At 41.1% G+C, this 11,595-nt stretch overlaps 2 protein-coding genes across 2 annotated transcripts in view; one reads left to right on the top strand and one right to left on the bottom strand.

Annotated features, from left to right (window-relative positions):
* Positions 1 to 11,595, top strand: part of LOC115466451 (extracellular calcium-sensing receptor-like) — an 83,952-nt gene that overhangs the window by 27,908 nt on the left and 44,449 nt on the right. The window lies entirely within an intron of this gene.
* Positions 2,771 to 9,902, bottom strand: LOC115466450 (extracellular calcium-sensing receptor-like). The gene is made up of 6 exons (XM_030197671.1): positions 9,668 to 9,902; positions 8,775 to 9,066; positions 7,690 to 8,529; positions 5,944 to 6,171; positions 4,780 to 4,903; positions 2,771 to 3,720 (listed from the first exon to the last, which is right to left on the bottom strand). The coding sequence occupies exons 1-6, from the start codon at positions 9,874 to 9,876 to the stop codon at positions 2,798 to 2,800; spliced, it is 2,616 nt and encodes an 871-aa protein (XP_030053531.1). The 5' UTR covers positions 9,877 to 9,902; the 3' UTR covers positions 2,771 to 2,797.

The following is an 11,595-nucleotide window of genomic DNA, read 5'->3' as shown; positions in this document are numbered from 1 at the left end:
CAAATCCATGACTCAGGTTACATAAGGAACTCTTGCTGCCATTAATCTGTTGTGTTATCACAGACCCTACTTGATAAATGAACCCTCCTCTTCCCTGTCTAGTCACTAATTTCCCTTTTTATTGGTCCCAACTATGCTTGAATTTTATCACAGTTTAGGCTCAGCTGGGTTTCTGGTCCATGTTTCTACCCATATCTCGGTGAAAATGCATTTTATCTCTTTTCCCTTACCTTCACATAATGACCTCTTGACCCTGAGTTCCTCATTTTGTGAAAATGTTACTTTTTGGTACCTTATTCTCACCTGTTAGAAATGAATGTTTGCATCACATCTCCCCTTTCTCTTCTTTCTTTGAGAGAGCATGCCTGTAACTCTTTTAGGTCCCTTTTTACTAAGACGCGGTAAACTCTACACATGCCCAACCTGCGTCAAAACGCACTTAGTCCCATACTACTGACCCTATAGTACGCAAAACGTCCAAAAATGACAAACTTTTATAGCCTTCATCTGTGTTATTTGTAATCTCACTTTTGATACTGTTTCACTCAGTGAGACACAATTATTCTTGCATAAATGATCTATTATTTCCTTTATTTATTTATTTGTTGCATTTGTATCCCACATTTTCCCACCCATTTGCAGGCTCAATGTGGCTTACAATTCATCGTTATTGTTAGATGATAGATTGGAAGATAACAATTAGTGTTGCATAGAGAACATGGTTGACATAATAGAAATTAAACAATTGAATTAATCAAGAAATTAAATCAGCAGATATAAGAGAAAATGACTCTCAGTTGTACTGTTTGGCTCCTTGACAGTGAGTCTCACTGGGCAACTCTGTGTCATGTGAAAACATGCTTCCTTTTCTGTGGTTTAATCTCGCTGCTGTCTGTGTAGATGTTTTGATTACATAAGTACGATACAGGGTTTCCTAGCCAGTGTGCTCTGCTCCACTCTCAGCAACAAGAGACACCAGTGGGGGCTCTAAAAGTGCAATTTAAAAAAAAAATTAAAAACATCATAGAAACATGACGGCAGATAAAGGCCAAATGGCCCATCCAGTCTGCCCATCCTCTGTAATTCCTAACTCTTCCTTTTCCTAAGGGATCCCACATGCTTATCCCATGCCTTTTAAAATTTGGACACAGTCCTCGACTCCAAAACCTCCACCGGGAGGCCGTTCCACGCTTCCACCACCCTTTCCGTGAAATAATACTTTCTTAGATTACTCCTAACTTCATCGTATGCCCCCTTGTTCCAAAGTTTTTCTTCAGTTGAAAAAGGCTCACTTCCTGTACATAAATGCCATTGAGATATTTAAACGTCTCTATCATGTCTCCTCTATCCCTCCTCTCTTCCAGCGTATACATGTTGAGGTTCATAAGCCTATCCCTATATTTTTTATGTTCAAGACCGCTCACTAATAGTCATAAAAATATAAATGTTTTTGCAATTGTCAATAAATGTAAAGGAGGGTTTTCTGTCCAAATGATTTCATTCATTCATTTGAATATTTCTTATCGCTAAAATAGGTGGTGGTAAGGTCTCAGGCCCACACGTTCATTTTCGGCAAAAAAAAGTCTTTTTTGCAGGTGCACTGAAAAATGGGCCTGCACATGTCCAATACACCAGTGCAAGCCATTTTTCAGTGCACCTTGGTAAAATGACCCCTAAGAGAATTTGTGGAACTTTGTATGTTTTATGAACATTAAGGAGGTTTTTTAGCCAATGATGACAGTGAAAACTCGTACACACTGGAGGCATTTTTAGCCCAAGTGGAATCTGTTGAGGATTTTTCCTCTGTTTTTTAAAATAAGTAATATTAAAAAAAAAAATTTAAAAAGCTTGAATGACATAGGTGCTAGTACTCACAAAAAATGGGGTGGGGGTTCTCTTTTGGAAGAGTTATTCCCTGTCTAGGCTTTGCCTTTGAATAATTAGTTAGTTTTGAGCTGGCTATCACATAGCCACTTAAATCAATATTAGCACTTAAGTAGCCATGGGTTAGCACGTAAAGATATGACAGACTTTTATGCAGAAAACATGGCCACTTAAGGGATGAATTTCAGCACTGTCTGACTCTACCCCATACGAATTGTTTGATTATTTTTACTTGCTAAGGATATAAATTTAAGGAAACAACATCTTGGTAGAAAATAAGATTATATCTCTTATTTGTCCTGTTTGTCTGTCCTGATTAGATTGTAAGCTCTGACCAGCAGGGACTGTCTCTTCCTGTCTAGTGTACAGTGCTGCGAACGTCTCTAGTAGTGCTATAGAAATGATAAGTAGTAAGTAGTAGTAGTCTTTGGGATTCTGGAATCTTGCTACTCTTTGGCATTCTGGAATCTTGCTACTCTTTGGGATTCCGGAATCTTGCTACTCTTTGGGATTCTGGAATCTTGCTACTCATTGTCCTTTTCCCTTATTTGTCCTGTTTGTCTATCCTGATTAGACTGTAAGCTCTGTTCAGCAGGGACTGTCTCTTCATGTCTAGTGTACAGTGCTGCGAACATCTCTAGTAGTGCTATAGAAATGATAAGTAGTAGTAGTCTTTGGGATTCTGGAATCTTGCTACTCTTTGGGATTCTGGAATCTTGCTACTCATTGTCCTTTTCCCTTATTTGTCCTGTTTGTCTATCCTGATTAGATTGTAAGCTCTGTCCAGCAGGGACTATCTCTTTGTGTTCAAATGTACAGCACTGCGTACGTCTAGTAGTGCTATAGAAATGATAAGTAGTAGTTTTAGTAGTAGCAAGCTCAGAAATTTATTGATCAATGCGTTACAGTACAATTACTTTATTTTCTGCAGGTTCCCTGTGGTTTTCCCCATAATGAATTCCTTGGTGTTCATCTCTGGTCTCATTAGGATGATGTAACATTTGGGGAAGAATATACAAGCCAACAACCCAGCACTGGAGGACAAAATTGCAAATATCTCCACGGCCACCGTGTATTTCCCTGTTGTACTTAGGTAAGCAGGGATGAAAGAGAGCCAAACGGCCGCGAATATAAGCATGCTAAAGGTGATAAACTTAGCTTCATTAAAGCTGTCAGGCAACTTTCTAGCTAAAAAAGCCACAATGAAGCTGACAGTAGCTAAAAGGCCCAGGTATCCCAGCATGCACCAGAACAAAGTCAATGACCCTACATTGCATTCAATGATTATCTTCCCCATCTGGGACTTCATGTTCATTTGGGAAAATGGAGGACCCATGATCAACCAAGTGACACAGATGAAGACTTGGACCATACTGCAGGAGAACATCATGGTGTTGGGTAATCGTGACCCTAACCATGACCTCAGGTTGCTGTTTGGTTTGGTGGCCCTGAAGGCTATGATCACCATGATAGTCTTCGCCAGCAGACAGGAGATGCAGATGACAAATACAATACCAAATGCGATCTGACGCACCATGCAGGTTGGAGTTGTGGGTCGGACAATGAACACTAAAGAGCACCCAAAACACAAAACGAGAGCCAGCAACAGGAGGTAGCTGAGCTCACGGTTATTTGCTTTCACAACTGGGGTGTGGCAGTTTCCAATGAAGATGATGAGGATAGAGACTGAGAAGAGGGAACCAAGAATGGAGATAACAGCTAGAGCTATGCCCAGGGGTTCACGGTAGGACAGGAACTCAATGAACTTCTTCTGGCATCCGTCCCGTCTCTTGGTCGGCCATTGGTCATCGGGGCACTTTATGCACTCTGTGGCATCTATAAGAAGAAAGATTGATTAGAAAAGAGCAAATGATAGATCGCTTGGATGAAAATTGCCCTGCTTTGTCCTGTTAAAAGTAAACATACTTGGTTGTATTGTACCTTTTTCACCATAGTCTTTTCAAATTAAATATATTTTAAAGACATACTGCACGCTTTACAGTTTCATCTATCTTTTCGTCTTTTGTAAGAGTTGCAATTTGAAAGCCTACAATGTGTCTTCAATCTTCCTCTAAATAATGTTCTCTACTGCCTCTTTACCTTTGGGCCACTGGAAATAGGACCACTATATGTTTTGTCGGTAGGTGGTAGAGACTGATTTTGTGCAATACCCTACATTACCTCACTGGTAGAAGCTGAGCATGAACGTAACCAGCTATCCACTAGTTGGTTAAGTCTATCCATTGAAGTGCAGATCTCATATGATTTTGGTAGCCTCTCTCTGGACTGAATTCATTCGATCACTATCTCTGGAGGAATGGCCTCCAGAACTGAACACAATGTTCTAGGTAAGTTCTTATGAAGAGTCTCTATATAGCATTTACCCATCGAGAAGAGATCTTTAAAAACTGTCTCACCCCCTCTCCACTTTGTGAGGAAGTAATATGCTTGCTGTCCATAGCAGGCATTCTTTCCCCTGGGAAAAAGGGGACATCACTGTAGGAGGCCCTAGATAGGACTGGGGTCAGCTCACAAGGTACAAGCAGGCCTACAAGCTCTGCGGGGAGGCTGAAAATTTACCTCTCATGCTATTGTGTACTAAATTCTAGGACCTACAAGCTCTGTGGGGAGGCTGAAAATTTACCTCTAATGTTATTGTGTATTAAATTCTAGGACCTCAAATATCATTTCTTACCATATACACAGTAAACACGGCTTTTATTAGAGAATGTATTAGTGGAAGCCTAGAATTTATCTGTCAAATTCCGCTTGAAGAAGAATGATCAGGGAGTGTTCCCTTCCGCTGAGCTGGCCTGGATGTAACCTCCATATTTCATAGTCACATAAAAAAACCTCCCACAGGTTCATTATCAGGTGAAATTTATATTACTTAACCTGTGTGGTTACTAAATTCTGCTTCAGAGCAGGGGATGCAGTCAAAGCAGCAGACAGGTTGTCCTTCCAGAATGGTCTTCCGGTACCCGGGACCACAGCTGTTACTGCAGACAGAGATGGGAGCCTTAAGAGAGAGAAATATGGAGGGGAAGGGTATTAATACGTATTAATAATGAACCAAGAGACACTCTTTTTATAGCCAAGAACAGTGTTTCTTCTCTAACCCTTGTTAGGACTATCACCTTAACATGTGTTCCAGGGTTCAAAGCCCTCAGCGGTGAATCAGATGTTGTAGTGGACCAAGGGATGAAATATTTTCTTTGTAAGGCCGACCAGATCTCACGAAAGCTGGATAAATTCTCCTTATGGTCCACTTTACATAACAAAAGAGAATCAATCTCAAAACAGTCAAACTTATGTAAAGTGGAACATTTTTTTGAATTTTGTGATTTTTTTGTGTGTGCTTTCACACCCGTAAATTCTCCTTATGGTACAGATTTGCAATAGATGTATTTATTTATTTTACCTATTTATAAAACTCTATCTATCCTCTCCTTGGGTTGCCGATTTGAGATGACACCTACACATGTAAATGTCAGAATGGTACTGCTTCCCGGTGATTCTAGGCACACCAATACCAGGGAATAGTGGGTATCTAGTTGGAGGTAATCAATAGAATTAGAACATAAGAGTATTCATACTGGGTCAGGCTAATGGTCCATCTAGCCTGGTATCTTGTTTTCCAAACAGTGGCCAAGCCAGGTCACAAGAACCTGGCAGAAACCCAAATCGTGGTAACATTATAAATCGTGGCTGGTATTCTAAATATTTATAAGGTCTCCTGCCCAGAAAACCCTGTTGAGCGAGCCAGCTCCTGAAACTCAGTAGCACTGAATATCACAGCTAACTAGCCATCCCCTAACCGCCTAGGGCGGAGCAAATCTAGGACTGGCCAAACGTCTCTCTGCTGGGCTTTAGTCACTTGGCAGCTCTGCTATATTCTCAGCAATTAGACCTTATTTAGGGAGCTGCAAAGGTGATTCTAACCAACCATATCTATTCAAGTCAGATATTCACCGATGCGAAGCTAGAATCCAACAAGTTCAAAGAAGGTTCCTATCATCAACTACTTCTGTTTTCCATGAAGAAAAAGGGTCATCACACCTGCACATGCCCTTCACTCCACATGATGGCGCTGGTGTTGATCGTGATGTCCTGGCCCATGGACACTCCGAAGTCATAGTGGCCGATGTTTACATAGACAAAGGAGCCACTTGAAGGCAGGTGCCAGTTTAGAATATCGAAAGAAGTTGGAGGGTTTCCATTTCGGTCAAAAAACATCTCCTGACCCACGGTGTTCTGGAAACGCACCTTCCAGATGTAATGCAGGAGCTGTGCCGATAAAAGGAAGCAGACTTGCATTAGTGATACAGTGGTCAGCCTGAGTGGACCCCTTTGTTCAAGCCTTTGGTTCCTAGATTGGAATAGAATTGTCTCAGAGATGCCAAGACTGGAGATTTGCTGGTGAATGCTGGAGGTTTTTTTTTTACAGGGTCCAATCATGTCTAAAACCAGCTCTGATGTATGTATATTCCAAAAAAAACATATTCTAATCAATAAATACAAAACAATTCATTTTTCTATCTTTGTTATCCTTAATTTTATTTTTCTTTCCATGCTGGTTTCAGTCTCTGGTTTCTGCTTTCCTCTGTCTTCTCTTAACTCTCTTACCAGGGTCTCTTTGTCCGTTTGGCATTTCTTATCTCTCCATGTCTACCATCCATATTCCCTCTGTGTCACCATTGATCCTGTCCAGTATTTCCTCTGTGTCCTCGAACCTATTCCCCCCCCCATGTTGAGTATCCCCTTACTCTGTGTCTGTATTCTTGCCCTGTCTAGTATTATCCTTTTGTGTCACCATCTCCCCTCATGGCATAGAATATAGTTTTAGACTCTAGTTCAGGTTCTTCTGCCAAGGGGCTGAGAGGAGAAGGGGATTGGAAGAGATTTTCAGAGGTGCTTCTCATTGTTTGTTCATTATAACACAAAGAGTTCATTCTGTCATTGATTGAGGTTCCTTGAAATACATCACAGGCCACTCAAATATCAAAGGTCTAAGTAGAAACCTGTGGACAGCTCTGAAGAGCAGTGGGCTCGTTTGCAGGCCCTTTGTTTTTCCAGAACCAGTAGTAAGATTGGGACTCTGGACTACTCAGTTCTTTCCAGGATGTGATGCCTTTTACCAGGTGTCTGGAGAAGGTCTCTATGTGTACCCTCAACTAACAACTCCTTTGTGTAATTCTTATGTTAACATAACAGAGGTATCACAACCTGCAAAGAAACACAGAAGGCTAACATTTTCTTATCAGTTGATATTCAGCTGGCAGCAGTCAACGTTTTGTAAGCACTGAATGGGGCCAGCTAAATTAGCCCCAGAAATTCACTGCTAGACCATGTGCAGGCACTGATACCGAATATCTGGGGATAAATGTCTCGGCACTTCTCACCGGAGTTCATGCACGTACCATATGCCATATGCCATTAGCATTCTGGTGTCTAACGTCAGGTGTCTTAGCTATGCGGGTGCCAGCTTCTCCCAAATAACACTCCCTGTACTACCCCTGACCTGCCCACATTCTATATGGACAGTCAGAGACAATATTCAGTGGCACTATCCTGTTAAGTGCCGCTGAATAACGGAGGATGAGAGGCTCCAAGCGATTTACGCATGTAGAAGCCTCTCCTGTCTGTTTACATTGCTTTAAATATCAGGCGGTTAGTGTTTTACACAACCTCATATCATAATAACAGAAGAGCTTTGGGAAATATTAACTGTGGTTTTCATATGTAGTGAACTATAGGAGACATATGTAAGTAGAAACAAACATCTGAAACAAATATGTCACATACCTGCCGAGGCTTAAAGTGTTTGATGTCCGCACATGAGCTATTGATGAAAGGGCCTTTTCCAGGTTCACAGGAATACAAGGCATGCAAGGCGTGAGCCACCACGTAGACAGCATTATAAACATTGTACACACGCCTGAGGTTTGTCATATCAAAAAACTGGATATCAAGAGTCCTCAAGTCTTCCTTCCCTGTGCAGAGGTTCCCTGTTCTACTTCCTTCTTGAAGACTGACCTGGTCTATGTTGGGATCAGGCCATCTGCAGCCAAAGGCTTCTTCCCAAAATGACTGAACAAAGATGTCTGCTGTAGTCTTGAGAGGATGAAGGTCGTAGAGATACTCTTTGAACTTTGGAATATTGCCTGCAGGAACAGCAAAGCCAATGGTTCCTTTAAGAGTGTTTAAGAATTCTTTTTTGTTAAATATTGCATGAGAAGCCCATGATTCAGTAGCTATCCAGATTTTCCCAGATATGTCACTCTTTGCAATTGCCAGCATCACGGGATAGAGGTTGCTAGCAGTGGAAAAGGCCATGATAACTCTGGCGGTCGTCTTCTTCACCACCTCCACAATGCGTTGTATCTTCTCTTGAGAGTAATAAGGGGAGACGGTTTCATAGAAGGCTACACAGATCTCAACCTTCATTAATTCCTCTTTCAGCATCTGACTCCCTATCAGTCCGTAGTCACTGTCCTCAGCAAGGATTCCAATCCAGGTCCAACCGAAGAAGGTGATCAACCGGGTGATGGCCAAAGGCAGGTACTCACTACTTACAGTTGTGCGGAAGAAAGAGGGAAATTGACTTTTATCACTAAGAGCTGCGACAGAAGAGGCATAACTGATCTGGAAGAATTAAATCAGAGTATTAGTTAATTTTTCATCCACTTGGTAGATATTTAAAGAGGTAACATGCCTTAACTTGCCCTTTTTAAAGAGCCTTTTTAACCAAATTCATCATTTTTATAACAAGGATATCCCACGAATGCATGTCTTCAATCTGGTTTTTGCAGGATGACAAGAAAATTATTGAAATACCTTTGGAACTACTCAGAGAGAAAGGATATCCCTGACTTTGGTCTGATCCATACCTGTGCGTGTTTATAGACTCCCAGTAGCTGAGCCATGGGTATAGACATGAAAGATTTGGAATCTCCGATCACCACAGCCAGAGGCGATGTTCCTCTGCAGGTGTAATTTGGGATGGGGGTTTTGTGCCGGGTGAGTTGCCACATTGTGCCTTGCAGGGACCTGGTCTGGGAATCGCAGGAGTCGTATATCCAGAACCCCAAGGTGACGTTGGGTAGTAGAGAGGCATTTTGGTTAATTTCTTCCAAAGCAAATACCATCGCTTGCATATACTGGAACATATTGAACTGCAATCTAAAAATAAAACAAAGTGGGTGTAATATGCATAGAAAAACAAGATATTGCATGTGTTGTAGACAGATAACTCGATTCTGTAGTTAGATAGATGGATAGACAAACCTATGGATGAATAGATGGACAGATATGGTCAACAGCACAGATTTAAAAACCTTTTTCTATTTATCAGTGTGTGCGTATCTTTATCAATTTTTGTAAAATGGAAATAATTGGAAATGTCTAGATGTTGTTGTTCCTATATTCAGTGGCACTATCCCGGTTATATTATAACTAGTTGTCTAAAGTTAGATGCCCAATTGAATGTGTAAATTATAGAATAGTAACATTTAGGTGCATAACTGTAACAGTTACATGTGTACGTGCTAAGCATATTCTATAACACACATGCACAACAGCCTTAGCGTATAAACGTTCACAGGGGGAGAAGTATCGGACGTGCGCCAAAAATAAAATTACCACAAGAACCACGTGGTAACTCCATTTTGGCACTCGTAGACACTTAAGCTGCTTAGTAAAAGGGCCCCTAATTTTCCATATGTGTGTGTGTGTGTATATATATATATATATATATATGTGAAGAAACCAGTCTGCCACTTACGTGCTGCAAAACTGGACCCTAGGGACTTCAGTGAAAAGAATCGGAGGGTATATTTGAAAATTATGAACAGGGAACATGCCCCCGATAAGGACATCCCCCTGCTTTATGTATCCTGTTAGATTGATGCTGCTCAGTTGACAGTTGATTTCACTGGAGTTATACACAGGGATGAGAAAGATCAGGAAATAAGTCAGTGCCACCAGCATCATTCTCTGCACCGAGCTGTGATGGCCTCAGCTAGTCTCGTCTTCCCTTTTTGCCTTGGGTAAAGTAAAAAAAACACACACAACTATTTAGCACACTTTAGTTAAGTTAAGCTTACAGTTAAACTTACAGTTAAACTTAACTTACAGTTAAGCTTACAGTTAAACTTAACTATAGGCTTGGGGTTAGAATTAGGGTGATTGTTTTTTTTTTCTAGGATAAAAGGTGCCGGAACTCCTACAAGGCCAGTCCGATGACTCTGCCCTTGTTACCACCCATGCAACATAAAAAAAGGTCAAAACTTCTAATAAGCTGTAGAGCAAAAATATGTATAGAAACTGCTCAAAATTATATATTGCTCTAAACTTAGCTCTAACTCATGACATAGGACTATGGTTTGAAATAACTATCAAACGGAACCTCAACTGCCTCAGGGTGCCTGCAGAGATAGACCTACCCCCACTACAATGGCTGCTATCGCTGGTTCCAATATGACCTCTGAACCCTGAGGCCTTCTGTTGGGGATATTACAGGATGCTACAGTTGGGAAGACCTCAAGCTACTCCCAGAAGGATTTTGAAAGAATTGGATGCTTTTTGAAGCTCTGATAGTCACCACCCGGGTGTTTAAGCTAAGTGAACGGGTTCCCCCGTGTGCAGTTTATATTTAAGTCAGGAATACTTCACTAACTCTTATCTCATTACATTGGTACATATGGATTTTTGCTATTCTCCTCTGTTTTGTTGTTTTGACTGCAAAGTTTTTTTTTCTCCATTAGGGAGTTGTTTTCTTTGCAGTGGGTTTCAGAGGCCATATTGGAACCAGCGATAGCAGCCATTGTAGTGGGGGTAGGTTTATCTCTGCAGGCACCCCAAGGCAGTAGAGGTTCCGTTTGATAGTTATTTCAAAGCATAGTCCTATGTCATGAGTTACAGCTAAGTTTAGAGCAATGTATATTTTTGAAGCAGATTCTATGCAAAAAGCAGCACTGCAAATATTACACCAGTCCCCAGAATACCAGAGAGAGCTGTCTACTCTCCCAACATGTCCCCTCTGACGAAACCAGTTAACACACAGCATGTGGAAACAGGGAAATTATTGCAAAACACTGTAACACAGTTTGTGGTAAGCCTTTTCTCTCACCCTAACCGTACTTTAGGGCTTAACACCCTTTAATAAAAGAGCTCCTAAGGAAAATAATCTAAGATCGATAGAAATATTAGCTATCTTCTTCAGCTGATGGTTCTTCTACAGAATTGTAAAGATGGAATTCAAATTGAGCTGCACTCAAACGTTAGTCAAATTAAGTACATAAGAACATAAGAGTAGCCACACTGGGTCAGACCAATGGTCCATCTAGCCCAGTATCCTGTTTTCCAAACAGTGGCCAAGCCAGGTCACAACTACCTGCAGAAACCCAAATCGTAGCAACATTCCATGTAGAACCCCAAACAATAGCAAGTGTCTGGAATCCTAAAGAGTGACAAGATTCCATGCAGAATCTGAAAGAGTAGCAACATTCCATACTACAAATCCCAGGGCAAGCCGTGGCTTCCCATGTCTGCCTCAATAGCAGACTATGGACTTTTCCTCCAGGAATTTGTCCAAACCTTTTTAAAACCCAGATACACTAACCGCTGTTACCACATCCTCCGGCAAAGAGTTCCATAGCTTAACTATTCGTTGAGTGAAAAAATATTTCCTCCTATTTGTTTTAAAAGTAT

This window comes from Microcaecilia unicolor, chromosome 3, assembly GCF_901765095.1.
Source record: "Microcaecilia unicolor chromosome 3, aMicUni1.1, whole genome shotgun sequence".
Lineage (NCBI taxonomy): Eukaryota > Metazoa > Chordata > Amphibia > Gymnophiona > Siphonopidae > Microcaecilia > Microcaecilia unicolor.
This window is presented reverse-complemented; position numbering and strand designations above follow the sequence as displayed.